The sequence below is a fragment of the Felis catus genome, chromosome A2 (assembly GCF_018350175.1).
Source record: "Felis catus isolate Fca126 chromosome A2, F.catus_Fca126_mat1.0, whole genome shotgun sequence".
In the NCBI taxonomy this organism is placed as follows: domain Eukaryota; kingdom Metazoa; phylum Chordata; class Mammalia; order Carnivora; family Felidae; genus Felis; species Felis catus.
The window spans coordinates 77,763,630-77,780,096 of NC_058369.1; the positions used below are offsets into that span (position 1 = coordinate 77,763,630).

Here is a 16,467-nt window from a genome sequence, read left to right on the forward strand (position 1 = left end):
TGCTGCAACATGCCAGTATAGTTATGGGGAGAAGTCAAGATCTTTTTGAGCAACTAGTTGTTGAAACATACTGAATTGGTTCTTTTCCTTTTCCAACAGTCAGGATTTAAACGTTTTTGTTCTTCAGCCAAAGCCTTTGCTTCTAATGTATACATCCTTCTCTCTTCATTCTTCATTTTCTTCCACCTATCACCAAGGATCACACTTATGGCTCTGTAAAATAAATATTGACACAATGCTGAAGGCAAGAATTTCTCATAAGACGCATGTATGTCAAGTGCTGCTACTTCAGGAAGATATAGAAAGTTAAAAGAAAAGAAAGCAAAAATCTTGTCCAACAGAGAGAAGGGAAAAGGCCAAGACTACGGTAGTCATTTCCAGTAAAATCTCAAGTCCTATGGGCCCATTCATCATAATCTTGGCAGTTATAAAGCCTCCTGGAATACTGCCAGTATTTTCCAATTGTCCAGAGGCATCTAAAATGGCTAAATATTCAGTGTCCTACAGAGCTTAAAGAGAAAGTTAAATATTTCAAAGAAATGGTTTAAATTACCACTGGAACTATCCTAGTATATTGGTTCCTTAAAGATGCTAAGGTATTAAGGCAGTGTTCAGTATCAGCAGCATGAAGTATTATAAGCTATTCTTGCTTTCTGTTTGTACCCATAACCCATCAAATAGTTATGACCAAAGTCCCATTCGTTCATGCAACCATAGTAAAAATGTGGTGGGCATTAACTCTGCACAGCTTACCATTTACCCTCCTAAGACAACACCACATAAATCCTAGGTGATACTCGTACTTGAGAAAATCGGATTAACTCAAAGGGAAAGAAGTCAAACTGGATAAAACACATCATGACAAATCTGAAGCTGTTTCCTATTTATATTTGTTAATCTGCTCCCAAACCTAGCAGAAAATAGTCTCATCCAGAACATGCAGACAGAAACCATTTTCCTTCTGTGAAGAGCTTTTAACCATTAATTTCATGACACAAAACAAAAGGCAGTACATGCTGTGTGAAGTATATACAAGGGATTTTAGTGACTGATGGGGAAGCTAGAGGCAGGCATCTGAACCTCAGAAGAATAGTAACCACAGCTCCACTACTTAACAAGAAATTAAATATGTACTAGATACGTATGTACATTTTCCAGTAAGTCGATGCAATTAAATACTATTATCTTCCTTTAGAATCAAAACCAGTTTTTACAGTCTTTGGGTTAAAGGTACCACATAATGGTCAACACATTTACCAGTTAAACTGGTAAAAAATATTTAGGTATCAATTCCCAAATCACAAGTGCATTTGGTTGGAGAAATTTCTGTTGTTAAAATGTAAATACTTAAAAATGAATAAGCTCATAGGAACAGTTTAGTGGCTGCCAGAGGCTAGGGGTGGGGGCTGGACGAAATGGGAGAAGGGAGTCAAAAGGTACAAACTTCCAGTTATAAAACAAGGAAGGCCCTGGGGACGAGGTAAAGTGCACAGGTGTACTGTATGGTACTTTTGAAAGTTGTGAAGAGTAGCTCTTAAAAGTTCTCTTTATGTGAAAAATCTGTAACGGTGTGGTGATAGATGTTAAGTAGATGTTGTGTGGAGAGGATTTTACGGAATCTACAAATATCACATTATGTTGACCTGAAACTGTCAATTCCCTCTCCCTCTATCTTGCGCTCATGAGACATTCAGACTCGAATTCAAAAACTCAATTATTTTATGTGGATAATCACATGACTTTGCTCATGCTATCAAGGGTAATGGGAGACAGCAGTTTTGATGGTCAGGAAACTAAGGAGATTGGAAGAAGTCATTTCAATGCTTTGAGAGGAAGTGAGCGCTAAAGGACTCAGATGAGCGAGGAGTACAAACAAGCAGGGCAGAAAGGACCAGTGTGGATTTCATCCGTGGGCTATCACTGATGCCACCTGTATGTTTAGTCTCTGGCAGTTTGTAGTAACTACTATGAGTGTCAAAAAGACTACAAACCGCCAAAGCCTGCATCTTCCACAGTATGACACAGGCGTAGAGGAGGGACACTTGCGATCTGACACAAGAAACTTTTTCTATAAAGATAGGACAGTCAGAACCATGTCTTCCAACAGGCAAATGACAATGTTATTTTAGAAGGCAGACCCTTACCCACCCAGGTGACCGAATTATCCCTCTAGGTATCATAAAATAGTTACCCATGAAGCTAACTTTTGAAAGTCAACCTAAGAAAACAAGAATTCGATCAAAAAAGCTACTAAGCGAGAAGTTTACTTAACTCCCAGTTCCTGTGAACTGCACAGAAGAGTTCACTATTAGATTCACAAATAGAATTTTTACCTGTTATCTTTCCCTGGATACATCTGAGTATATTCAACTCTGTATTTTTTGGCAAAAAGCATGAAGGCATTCATTGGTCTTTTGCACTTGTTAGGAGAAGTGGCACTTGCAGTCCCTGAGCTGTGGTTTTTGTCGGCTTTAGCGTACAAAGAACTGGGAGAGAGCTGTGATGACCCCGATGAGCCACAGGTCTTACTAAGTCCAGATCTTGCAAAGTCCTGGCCTCCAGGCCCCCCACAAGACAAAGATGCACGACGCTGACGAGCCATACTGCTTAACACGTAGACTGCAGAAGAATCCATAGGTGTGAAGTCATAGCTTAAAAAAAAAAAAATTAACATGGTTTTAATTCGATTTGATTATCTGATTTATAAAAAACTGAAAACACTTTTTTTCCCCTGTACGATGTTTAACCACCTTCACCACTGACAGTTGCTTATAAGATGAAAGCTTATATATGCACTAAATTTTTTTTTAATCTGCACAGAGTATAAAAGTTAAAGATTTCAAGCCCCCCAAAAGAAAATCCACGCACTTTATTTATAGCAAGTACCTCCTCCAGATCCCCCACAACCCACTTAATTACTACTTCAGATTCACTTTTTGAAAAATTTGATAATCTGATTTCTTGGCCTACAGAAGCCTAAAGCTAGAAAACTAAATTGGAGTGGCAGGCGTAAACAAGGCCTAGGACTAGTTGCTATGCAAGACCGAGTGTTGGGGAAGGACAGTCCAGAGTGACTGAATACAACTAAAAGAACTTACAATTTTTTGTTTGTTTAGGTCAAAACAGTCAAACATACATCAATCTCCCCTGAAGGCCATCCATCTATTATAACACAGCTTAGTAACTTAAGAGTAAAACCTCACATTGATCAGGCAAAGCCCTATTCAGTATATGTTCAGTTTACACAGGCACGGAAATAAGCTATGCATACTACCTTATCTTCCCAACAAGCTTTATTATCCTCTCTTTGTATAAAGAAACAAGCTAAGAAAGAAAAAGTATTATTCACCCAAGGCCATGCAGCTACTAGATCCAGACCCAGATTTGTCCACCTCCAAAGCCCTAGGTTTCCTCACCAAAACCATGGTCCTCCACCTTGCCACTGGCTAACGTCAGGGTGAACACACAATAGATTAACTGAAAATATTACCTGAGAAGTAGAGCTGGTGTAGACAACAGCCTAAAGATTACACCGGTCAAAAGATTTCTTTTGTTCCAACTGTGTTCATGCCTACTGCTTCTACTTTTTATCTTAACAGAAAGCCTTTTATTCTAAATCCAACCCCTACTTCTCTCCCTGAAACAGAAGTTCTGATAATACATGAAAACAGGTTGATACTAACTACAGAAACAGTATCTACCTAAAGGTAAAGCAATAGGAGATTATGAATTATTCCAGAAACAGATGGAGAGAACTAAGTGCATGAAGCCCATGCCAGTTACCACACACAATGAAAATGACTTCTACCAATTATCAACCACACAACATGTGGGGTTTTTTTTAAAGGTATTACATGAAATAAATATGATACCAAAATCATCTAATCAATACTCAGCAGTCAGGATTATGTCAAAGAAACAATTTTTGCTATCTCGATCCCCTCCCATATATAATTTAGAAAAACAAAACTAAAACATTATAAATGAAACTGACACAAAATTATTAATCTCCACTGAAGTATTTATTTACAACTTGAAATACCAAAAGATTTAAATAGAAGCAAGCTAATTACTGAAATTTGAAAACTCTACCATCTAGTGGTACAAATGTAACTCTTCTACTTCCATTATGGATACAACGTAAAAGTAGTTTGAATATTCAATCACAGAATTCAGATTTTGATATGACTATAGCATTAAAATATTACACAGAATGTCTAAAACAAAGCTTTACCTTTGCCACACTCAATTCTTTCTCCTTGGGGTGCCCAAGTGACTTAGTTGAGCATCTGACTTTTGGTTTTGGCTAAGTTCAAGCCCTATGTCAGGTTCCATGCTGACAACACAGAGCCTGTTTGAGATCCTCTTTCTCCCTCTCTCTGTCTGCCCCTCTCTCTCTCTCTCTCTCTCTCTCTCTCTCTCTCTCTCTCTCTCTTTCTCAAAATAATACACTTTAAAAAATTTTTTTAAAGTTCTTTACCAGTAGTTCCTGAAACGTGCCTTGTTTCATGCCTCCACTTTTTCTCCCTGCCATTCCTTAAGCTCAAATACCCTTTCCCACATTCACTAATGTTTATTCTTTTTTCTATTTTTTTAAAGTATATTTATTTTTGAAGGGGGGGGGGTGGAAAGGAAGGGAGGGAGTGGGCTCAAACAGGGGAGGGGCAGAGAGAAAAGAGACAGAGAATCCCAAGCAGGCTCTGAGATGTCAGTGCAGAGCCCCGTGCAGGGCTCGATCCCACAAACTGAGATCATGACCTGAGTCAAGATCAAGAGTTGGAGGCTTAACTGACCAAGCCATCCAGGTGCCCCCCTAATTTCTATTTTTTTTTTAATTTTTTTTTAACGTTATTTATTTTTGAGACAGAGAGATACAGAGCATGAACAGGGAGGAGCAGAGAGAGAGGGAGACACAGAATCTGAAACAGGCTCCAGGCTCTGAGCTGTCAGCACAGAGCCCGACGCGGGGCTCAAACTCACAGACCGTGAGATCATGATCTTAGCCGAAGTCGGACACTTAACTGACCAAGCCACCCAGGCGCCCCCTAATTTCTATTCTTAAAAAAAAAAACTCCACAGTAGTGTTGTGTCTATTAACCATAGTCACAGACACTCACTTACTCACTTTAATCCTCCCTTCAACATTATCCTTGAACAGATTTTTTTTTTTTTTTTACAGAGGCATGGAAAAGTTCATTGATTTATCCCAGCTTCCACAACAAATCGGCAAAGCTAGGATCTGAATCCCCGCATCCTAGCTCCAGAGCACCTACCAGGCCACATCTCTCAATCAGCACACACCACACCGTACACATTTACTAATCCACTTCCTTCTCTAGACTGGAAGCAAAGAAGCAGGCCCATGTCTTAACAGATTCTAAATCCCCACGCCCAACACATACACTAGGCTCTCAAATTCAAATATCTGATGACTAATGAAGAGGTGAAAAAAGTTCTGCAGAACATAATAATGTAAAATTTTAATTGGGTTCAGACCCCACCTCTTCTACCTACTAGTAGTATGACTTGGACAGAGTAAATAAACATCTAGCCTCAGTATACTTATTTCTAAAATGAACTGAACACATGCCGTGTAGTGTGGCTGAGCTAACAGAACAGTGTCTACAAAACTCAGGGCAGAGGCTGGCACATAGCAAGTATTCATTGGGGTATATATTATTATTACTGTAGAAATAGCCGAGATTGATTGATAGAACACAAAATTTGGAGTCTCGAAAGGATACAGACTTGAATCTTGGTTCTGACACAAATGGCTGTTTCTGGTTCCTTAAGCACCGTCCCCTCCCCCACCGCCGGTAAAGTGAGGCTATAATCTCATAGGATTGTGAAGATTAAGTACGTTAACACATGTACAGCACCTGGTACACACTGGACACTCAGGAGTTAAATTCTATCACTTGAACAGAAATGCTAAATTCACAAAGTCAGAAGTGACAGTCTGAAACCTGCCTGATGCCCAGAAGACTGGCCTCAATTGTGTCTGGAATGGGCTTCTTCAAATCATACTCTCACTTAAAAGCTTCCTTTCTACCAACGAACTATAAATTGTGTTTAAAAGCTCATCTATGGCTGACTTCTGGTCCTTACCAAGGTAAAATCTAATCAGATGTCCTTCCCTGTACAGCAGGACCCAGGAGCTGCCCCCAAATCCCCAGACTGTCCCTGGGAACCGATTCTGGGGTTCCCTTTTGGACAAATGTTTCTTCCTGCCTTCCTTCCCTTTCTGGCCCTCCTTATAACAGACAGCACTTCCCTTAACCTGCCAAGTCACAATCTAATCCACAATGAAAATTCAGTCAATTTCATGCTTCTCAACTCTGTCATGCTCTTTTCTCCTGGATGAAACTGCCCATTTTCCACTCCTTACTGGGGAGCAGAAAGTCACTCCACAGGAAAATGAGACCAATGTCCAAGGTCATCTTAGGGGTGACTGCTATTCAGTATGACCAACTGATGAGAACCTACCGTCTTGGAAAAAAAATTAGGTAGGTTAGTGTTGTTTTTGCTTAAAAAAGGTTTTTCACTACGCAAAACTTAGTATGTAAAAAATGTATTTAACTTTTATGTTATAAAGCATACAAAGGAGTGAACCCACAACCTAATTAAGAAATAGACTATTTCTACTCTCACTAAATAGTTCCACATTTGCCACCCCCAGAGATAACCACTCTCCTGAATGGTTTATCATCCCCTTACTTTTTTCAATATTTTATTATAAAAATAATGCATTATTCATAAAGAGAACATATAAACACTATAGTGTTAATATAATAGCATTCTATTAATCTATAGTAGCATTAATTAGGTTAATATATCCATTGTATCAACATGTAATATGTAAACATTTTGTTTTTAAAATTTTTTTTTTAACGTTTTATTTATTTTTGAGACAGAGAGAGACACAGCATGAACGGGGGAGGGGCAGAGAGAGAGGGAGGCACAGAATCGGAAGCAGGCTCCAGGCTCTGAGCCATCAGCCCAGAGCCCGACGCGGGGCTCGAACTCGCGGACCGCGAGATCGTGACCTGAGCTGAAGTCGGACTCTTAACCGACTGAGCCACCCAGGCGCCCCTGTAAACATTTTGTTATGTGGCACCTGTAACACAGCGGGCCGGACTGCTATCCTGAGGGTATCCTTAAAAGGCTGGCCCTGGACTAGCATCTGGAATTGCGATTTTAGGAAGGTTCTTTATTCCCACCCTGGTAAGAGTAGCTCACTGTGCCTCAATTGTGTGTACAAACAACATGGTTAGCCCTAAACACCTGCTTTCCTTTTGGAAGTCTGGAATTTGAGTACACGCAAGGCAGAGGCAGCCTGTGCGACCAGCTCCCAGTAAAAACCCTAGTGCTGAGTGTGTAACAGCTTCCCCGGCAGATGCCAGTTCATCCCTATTGTTATAACTCACTGCTGAGAGAAATAAGGGTGCTGTGAGATTGCGCTGGGAGGAGTCCTGGAGGCCCGGCTTCCTCCACCCTTCACCCCACGTGCCTTTCCTTTTCAGGATTTTGCTTCATATCCTTTCACTAGAAGAAATCCTAGGCAGGAGTGTGACTACATACTGAATCCTATGAGTCCTCCTGGTATGTCACTGAACCCAGGGGTTGTCTTGGGGATACCCAGCATAACTGTGTAATGTATATTATATATATTAAGTAAAAATTATATAAATGTAATTAGATTTGTAATTTTATTAGATCTATTTCCAAACAATATCTGATTCCACACATAAAAAATGGAATTCTACCATGTATTTCTGAGACTAATTTTACTTAACATTATTTCTAAAATTGATCCATGTTTCAAAATATATGGCTGTGGCTCATTCATTTTCCACTTAATGTTGTATTGTTTCCACGTTGTGCGATCCTGAGCAACACAGCCATGATGACCTAACTTATACATCTCCTTCTGCGTGTCTGTAAGGATTTACTTCTCTAGGGCACACACACACAGGAATGGAATTGTTGATACTCAGTGTTCTAAGATAAAGCCATATTAGGGGCGCCTGGGTTGCTTGGTCGGTCAGGTGTCTGACCCTTGATGTCTTGGTATCAGCTCAGGTCATGATCTCACAGTTCATGGGATTGAGCTCTTGGTCGGTCTCTGAACTGACAGCAGAGCCTGCTTGGGATTCTCTCTGTTCCTCTCTCTCTCTCTCAATAAGAAAAAAAAAAAAAAAGATCAAATTATCTTCCAAAGTTTTTCTATCTTTAGAATATTCTCACCAAAACATACGAGGTATCACTGACCTACATCCTAAGAATACTTCAGAGTATCAGACCTCAAAACCACCTCATTTCTCTTGAATTTGTAAAAAGAACAGAGTGTATGAGGGATGTAACCAATAGCATTTAGATTGCAATCTGCAGATGTTTACTGAGCATAAAGCCTGTGCCAGGGCCTGTGCTAGGTGCTTTTTTAAAATAACAGCCTCACATATCCTTTCAAAATAAAAATATATTAACCTTACGTTTTATTATATTAAATTAATGAAATAAATAAAACCTATAGGCCAGCAGGTATTCTGGATTCTCTTAATGCCTATGAACTTAATAATTATCTTAAAGAGGGACTCTGGGGTGGCTCAGTGGGTTGGGCATCTGACTTCGGCTCAGGTCATGACCTCATAGCTGGTGAGTTAGAGACCCAAGTCAGGCTCTGTGCTGACAGCTCGGGAGCTTGGAGCCTGCTTCGGATTCTGTGTCTCTGTCTCTCTCTGCCCCTGCCCCACTTGCTGTCTCTCTCTCTTAAAAATAAACACTAGCAATTATCTTAAAGAAAAAATGAGTTTTAAAATTCCAGATACCTATAAACAGACTTTCTCTGGATACCTTCTGGGAGTAGGGGAATAACTGCCCTGGTTGAGCCAGGCCTGCGGGGTTTCCAGGAATGCGGGCCTCTCAGTGCTGAGACCAGAACAAACTGAGACAGCTCATCAACCCCCTCGAGCATCAGGACCCAGGGGTACTTGTTCTGTTCTACCACGTACTAGCAAGAAGATGTCCAAAAAACTCACTTCCCTCTTTAAGATTTTCCAAATGTCAAGTGTTTTTGCTATTTTTACTATTTGTTAATTCATGCTACTAATGCCCTTGGTCGAAATGAATTATTAAAGATACAGTTATGGAAAGAAAAGGACAGGTAAGTACAAAAAAACACTACTAAGAGACTTAAGGACTGGTTAAAACAGCTGGCCAGATACAGCAGTTTTCTATATATATAGAATAACTATCAAAGTTGATCCGTTTAGTTCCTGGTCACGTAACATGTGGTATTTTTCCTAATCTAATACCAAATGTTTATGAACTCATGGTTTTCCTGCATGATGACTATGTGTAAAGCTCCCCTGGAACTATTACTTTGTTAGTTCAATTCCTGAATATGTTTTCATTTAATCATATTGCTCTAAGTAGTCCTTTTATAATCTTCAAACCTTTGAGATTTAGCCTCCTAAATATCTGACTTCGCAACCATTAGAGAGGTTAAAGGTAAACGTTAACAACAGGAAAAGAATCCAATAATACCTTTTAAATGTATCAAAAACACCTGAATCATCAAAATTAATGGCATCGGGGTGTCCGGGAGGTAGACATACATCACCAATATGGATCTCACAACATGGAATGCCATGCTGTACCACAGTCAGGCTTGGATAAAACGATGACCAACCTAAAATCAAATCAAACAGCAGTTACATAAAGGATAGGGATTGACAGAAGGGACCCTAATTATTTATTCTACAATAGGCCTTTCACTTCTGAACCTTGAAAATAGGTTACTACTTAAGTCTCAGCAGATTTTTAACATGTCCTGTATCTTTGCCACAAAATAAGTCCCAAGTATTTCCTTTAAGCAGTGCGAAGCTCTCCAAAACTTGTTGGATTCGGTGTTTTATTAATACACAGATTCTATCAATCAACACTTCCATCAATTTCCAAGATAGTAATAATAGGTGACAATGACCAAGACCACAAAACAGCCTCTGAATTATTTTTAACATGGTGTTAGTGTAATGAATCTCTGAAAAGTGATTTCAGTGCAATTACCAGAATATCACATTCCCCCAAATGATACCAAGATAACAGAGAGCTGCTTATATAGTAAGCTACCTGAATGTACGAGTTCATACCCAGAGAAGTGCAGCCCCGCCTAACGACTGCTAAGACCCTAAAGCACCATTAGGTGTTATTATAAACCCTTTCTATGGTAGTTCTGTGTAGTTTGAAAGAAGTTTGCCCTTCAAGTTTTTTTCTTAATCATCAAAGAATTATACCACAAGACATCTTTCCAGATTTAAGTTGTTTTCTTTAAAAAGTTACTATAAATTCAAATTGACACCCTACCTTTATTTTTAACATAGAAAGGGTGGTCCAGCTTACACTCTACAGTAAGTAAGCCATCTTCTACTGTACCAGGATCAAAAGTCAACTTCAGTACAGACTCGCCAAATGATACACTTTCTTCATGTGATAACAACTTTAGACCATCAGAACCATAGCCCTGAAAATACATGCACAGAGTGAACAAACAATATTTAATTCAACACATAATGAAGTTTCTATTATGTGTAAGAGTCTGTAGAAAAAGTAAAATAAACAAGACAGGATCCCTGTCTTTAGGGTCCTTGCTTTCCACCCAGTAGTGAAGAAAGGCACGTATATAAATCACTGCAATGCCAAACAGACTGGCACAAGCACTTTCACTGAAATGTAACAATGCTAATGCACTTGATAAAGGGAGATGTTAACTCAGAGAGAGGAGGCAGGGTTCAGTTCCCACTGGAATGGGGATTTAAAAGAATGAAACCCAGAAGGTAGAAGAACATGCCTCATGCCAGGAACAGGTGAAACCAGCCTTCTCTGGAGAGTGCTGAGTATTTGCTAAAAATACCAGGGGGTTCAGGAGTGCGGCAAAGAAGACTGAAAAGGAGGGCCAGTTAGTAAGCAAAGGAGTCTAAAGGACAGGTGAAGTGCTTAAACTTTCCTTTGAGAGGGCACTGGAAGTCAATGCAAGTATTTTCACTAACCACTGTCAACTTTAAGATGATTAAAGTCTGCAGAATAAAAGGTGCCTCTAGTATTCAATGTATTTGAAGATATGATGAGAGAAACCCATCACAGTCTTAAACGGACAAGTGCCATGGTGGTAGAAAAGGGCTAAATTTTAATCCAACTGATTTATTGAGCAGTTGGCACACACCAGGTGCTAGGTTCTGAAAACACATTAAGAACCATGATCCCTACCCTTAAAGTCACAGAAAAAACAAGGAGACCGACACGCCACCAGCTAGCTATTGTGTCCGATCCTTATGACACTAGTGCATGAAAGAGGTAGTGAGAGAGAAGGAGGACTGCACAACACCTCTAAGGAAAGAGAAGTGATCCACTGAGTATGAAGGCGGGGAGGGGAACACTCAACTTCTTGGTTTTCAATCTGTCAATCAAGAAGGCTAACAATACCTTTAAAAGAAGGGAGAAGAAGTAGGCCAGGAAGGGGAAGAAAAGGTGAGTCCAGGCTTGGTTATACTAATAAGCTGAGTAGGAAGAACTGACTGTGACTCATGCAGGTGTCCAACATGCAGGTGGAGACCACAGCCATGTTATCTGTAACTACATTACGGGATCTTCTCATTCCTAGAGCTACAAGGTGTCAAAACTGATCCAATCTATTTTCAGATCAGGGAGCCCACACACAGTGGGGTCAACAATCTGCCCAACATCAGTCACACAGACAATTGCTAGAAGAACCAGAAAGACAATCCAGGTTTCCTGACTCCAAGACCAGAGACTCAACAGTTAGTAACAACAGCAGGATCAAAACAGGAATTTTAAACAAGCACACTTCACATGCCCAATTCCTCTGCCTACAGTGGAGATGGAGAAATTAAAAGATTGCAAAGATTAAGATTTTAAAGGCACTAACGGACATTTATCCTAACTACTGCTTCTGCTTATCAACTTAAAAATGCCAATGTTTTATCATTTAAAAAGTAACTTCATATAATCAACTCTCAATTATCCATTTGGGAATTAACCACTTTGTACATTACATAAGATAAAAGCCTTGGTTCATTTGTTCATTGTATTTTTTTTTTAATGTTTATTTCTGGGAGAGAGAGAGAGAGAGACAGAGTACAGTGTGACAGGGGAGAGGGGCAGAAAGAGAGGGAGTCACAGAATCTAAAGCAGGCTCCAGGCTCTGAGCAAGCTATCAGCACAGAGCCTGACACAGGACTCGAACCCACAAACTGTGAGATCATGACCTGAGCTGAAATTGGACACTTAACTGACTGAGCCACCCAGGCACCCCTGTTCATTTCATTTCTCCCAACGTAAAATGTATAAAAAGAACTAAGGAATACATCATTTTCCCATCTCAGAAAGCATAATTACAAAGGTGAACTTAAAGACACTGCTGTCCTCCATCCAGCTAAGCAATAACACAGTCACAAAACTTCCACCTAAAACGTAAGGTGTCACTTAAATACGAAAATAAATGGAGGATACTCCTAAAGATTAATAATAAGCCTATGTTTTCTCACGAAAGACTTGGGAAAAGTTTTACAAATTTTAAATCAACCTTGTGAGTGCCCACTTGGAGATCTTCCTCATTAACGCAGCCTTCAGTTCTAGCAAAATCTTCAACATCCTGCCATTCCTTTTTGCTTCCCTTATGAAAGCACAGTCGTGTGCCTAAAGTTTGAGTAGAAAAGCAAATATTAGCTATCTGACTAGCATGCTACATAAGTAAGCTGCAAAAATTCAAGTTGTTTTTTACCTTTCAAAAAACAGTGCCAAGCAGTTGAAGGCCAGGAATTGCACCATCCCAAATCATCATCATCTGAGAGGGAGGACATGCAGAAAATGCCAGATTCTGACTCACTATTTGCCTATGGAGAAAAATATCAGAAACTTTTTTATTTTGTAACATATTTTGTTAATATCTGTCTTTATCCCAAGGCTTCAGGCTCTCTCTCCTCATTAGTGGATAACTTAAAACACCTGTAAACTTAGGAAAAACTATGCCTCTGAAAACTGAAGTTTCTGGAAGTTTTAGTTAAATGCATGTTCCCACTGGTAACAAACTTTGCTAACAGTGAACAGAGCTGTATGTAAAATCTAATCCAGATCACCAGCAGAGCAATGAGACAATTTCCCATCTGCACGTGCTTCAAAAGGACTTCACAGAAAAGGAAAGTTAACATATTTCAGTGCTGTGCAAACTTCGTAACAGTTTCATCTCATGAATTAACTCACCCTTTCATGTCTGACTGGGGTTTCCTCCTTCCAGTGATGATGAGGGAAGGCTGGCTCACTCTTAGAAGAGGACACCGGTGGAGGGCGCGCATAGGAATGTAAACTTTTGCTAGTAGCTATGATGTGTACAGGAGATGATCTAAAATAAGGAAGCAGTTTTAACCATAAAGCATAGGTCCTTAAAGCAGATCTTTCCTTTTGATGAAAAGAACTTCATATTCATAATACCAATGTTATCACATAGAAGACACCTACGGAAAACACTAAAGACATCAAGATTTCATTTGTAGTCTGCAGTTCCTTAGCTTCTTACCCAAGCCCTCTTCACACATTTCAAATACTGTTCTTTCTTTCATATTTATCCATGTATTTTAAATTCCAAGTTACTTTCACTTATTCACCCATTTTTGTATCAGCAAGTACATACAAACGTAACGAATAATGTGCAGGCTCCCTGTCCACTTCTCTCTTCTACTTTGCTGCAGTCAGTATGAACACGGCATCTCAGCCTAACGTGACCAACACCGAAGCCTCCGTCTACCAACCACCTGTCACTGTGCAGATACAATGAACTACCTGAAGCTACAATGCTTAAACTTATTCTAGCGGGAAGCAGCCTAAATGGAACTTCCTGTAACTGGACACTACTTCCTATTTCCTGATACAGGCTTGTCAAAAACCATCTACTCATAAGGCTAGTTATCTTCCCACAGGATCACCTTTGATTAAGAGTCAACTGTTCCCAGGAGGGGTAACACTAAAAGCAGCACTCCCAGTCAGGGTGCCCAGCATGTGCACTGCGCTCTGGAAAGCAGCAGAGAGGAAGACTGCAGGTCTAGGAGACCAACCAGCCCAATGGTCCCCAATCAGGACAGTTCTCAGAGATGCAAAATAGGAATCTGGTGCTTAACAGAAAAAAGTATACGCATGTCTGGACTAACCCTCTTTTAAAAAGGGGGAGAAATATCTTCCTTTCCGATTCTTCCCTTACTCCCTGAGAAACTGTGTTAGCCCCTCAATTTTTATTTTACCCTTATTAACACTTTTTCATTATATCTTTGCAGAAGTTACTCTGGAATAAGAGTCCATAAAACTATACTTTGCCTTCATGTTCCTATCACTTCTTAAAAACCCCTCAAATTTCTAAGTGTTTTAGCACATTCTCCAGTCAATTTTGGATTTCAAACGACAAATACTTAATGATTCATCTTTGCTCCAGTTCTTCCTTTTATTAAAACATTTATATCTTCATGGAGTATTAAAGAATGGCCAAACTTCTGGGCTGATGGCTCGGAGCCTGGAGCCTGTTTCCGATTCTGTGTCTCCCTCTCTCTCTGCCCCTCCCCCGTTCATGCTCTGTCTCTCTCTGTCCCAAAAATAAATAAACATTGAAAAAAAAATTTTTTAAAAAAAGAATGGCCAAACTGCTAAAAATTCCTTAAGTATATCCTGCCTTCATGACTAATAAAAGAAAATGGGTTTATCAGTTCTTCTGTTGAACCATTTAAAGAGAAGTAACAATGCAATTTTCTGAAATGTATATGGCCTAAATGTTCTGTAAAAATTAACATGCCACACGTGTCTAAAATACCAACAGCATCTCTCCATCCCTCTATCTATGCAGGAGTAATGTAAACTTTACCTGTCCTCAACCCCTTGGTACTGTACAGTGACAACTTCAGACATCCAAAGCTCAACAACTAACACGGTTTAACACGCTACAAGAAGGAGCATGAACAGCCACTGACAGTGTTAAAAGGCAGGAGAGACAGCAGTGAGAGCCTCTTGGTCTTGTTCCCTAGGAGGCAGGGAAGCATAGAAAATGCTGCAGAGAGGAGTGCCTGGGTGGCTCAGTCAGTTAAACGTCCGACTTCAGCTCAGGTCATGATCTCCCAGTTCGTGGATTTGAGCCCTGCATCAGGCTCTGTGCTGACAGCTCGGAGCCTGGAGCCTGCTTCGGATTCTGTGTCTCCCTCTCTCTCTGCCCCTCCCCTGCTCTACCCTGTTTGTCTCTGTCTCTCTCTCTTTCTCTCTCTCAAAAATAAATAAACATTGAGAAAGAAAGAAAGAAAGAAAGAAAGAAAGAAAGAAAGAAAGAAAGAAAGAAAGAAAGAAAGAAAGGGAGAGAAAGAAAGAAAGTGCTACAGAGAATAAATTTATATCTTAAGGAAAATATTCCTTCTTTACTTATGTTTTTATCGATTACCTACCTTAAGGGTTTGCTCAACTTTCCATGAACTATATTAATTCTAAGTTTGCTATTAAAAAAAGAAGTGTTATCTCTAAACTAGAAAAAGCCCAATGGGAAGATCAGGGTCTGTTTTTATAACTGCCAACAAATTTTTAGCTTTTTGACTATTTTTTTTCTTTCTAGGAAATTTTCATGGAATTAAACTGAAAAATTTAGTTAACTACATTGAATTTGCCCTAATCAAGACCAATATCCTGCCAAACAGGGGGGAAAAGAAAACACAGCAAAATTTAATGGGTTACAAGAAAGCCAGAATTTCACACATGAAAAGTTTATGTCTTAGCAAAGAATTACAGTAAGTTAGAAGCATTACCAAAATTCAGTTATTCCTACATCATCTTGTATAGACTATGGTCTGTCTACCCATGTGAGTACAAATCTGGGCACTTCTCTCCCCTACAAACTATTGTGTTTATCTAGGTCGTTTTACATAGATAACTTTATAACTTTAGCGATAATTAGTGAAACATTATCCACTTAGGTCTCTCTAGGAATTTTAGTTCAAAGCTTCCATAATTTCATAGCACAGCAACTCATTTCTGGAAACTCTAGTCCTCTGGTCTGGGTATACGAAACAGTGGTTTTTACCAATGGGAGTTCACTTTTATTAAATTCAAGATTTTAATATTAGCAATTTTAGTTTCCACAAACTGGTAAATAACGTAAGCTCACATATACTGTGGAAGAAAATAAACCTAGATCAAATGGAACCAAATTCAAGGTTGATAAAATTTTTAAATAGAATGTTTATTATAGGGGCGCCTGGGTGGGTCAACTCAGTTAAGTGTCCAACTTTGGCTCAGGTCATGATCTTACTGTTTCTGAGTTCGAGCCCCACGTCAGGCTCTATGCTGACAGCTCAGAGCCTGGAGCCTGCTTACGGATTCCCCCACTCCCCGTCTCTCTCTCTCTGCTCCTTCCCTGCTTGTGCTCTCTCT

The 16,467-nt window shown here is 39.7% G+C and overlaps 1 protein-coding gene across 2 annotated transcripts in view; it reads right to left on the reverse strand.

Annotated features, from left to right (window-relative positions):
• Nucleotides 1–16,467, reverse strand: part of HBP1 (HMG-box transcription factor 1) — a 30,437-nt gene that overhangs the window by 2,082 nt on the left and 11,888 nt on the right. For both annotated transcript variants that reach the window (XM_011280326.4, XM_023250251.2), the window contains exons 4-10: nt 13,279–13,417; nt 12,800–12,911; nt 12,602–12,714; nt 10,366–10,522; nt 9,547–9,691; nt 2,334–2,651; nt 72–213 (exon numbers count right to left, since the gene is read on the reverse strand). In XM_011280326.4, coding sequence (XP_011278628.1) covers nt 72–213; nt 2,334–2,651; nt 9,547–9,691; nt 10,366–10,522; nt 12,602–12,714; nt 12,800–12,911; nt 13,279–13,417 — 1,126 coding nt within the window. The remainder of the gene's footprint in view (nt 1–71; nt 214–2,333; nt 2,652–9,546; nt 9,692–10,365; nt 10,523–12,601; nt 12,715–12,799; nt 12,912–13,278; nt 13,418–16,467) is intronic.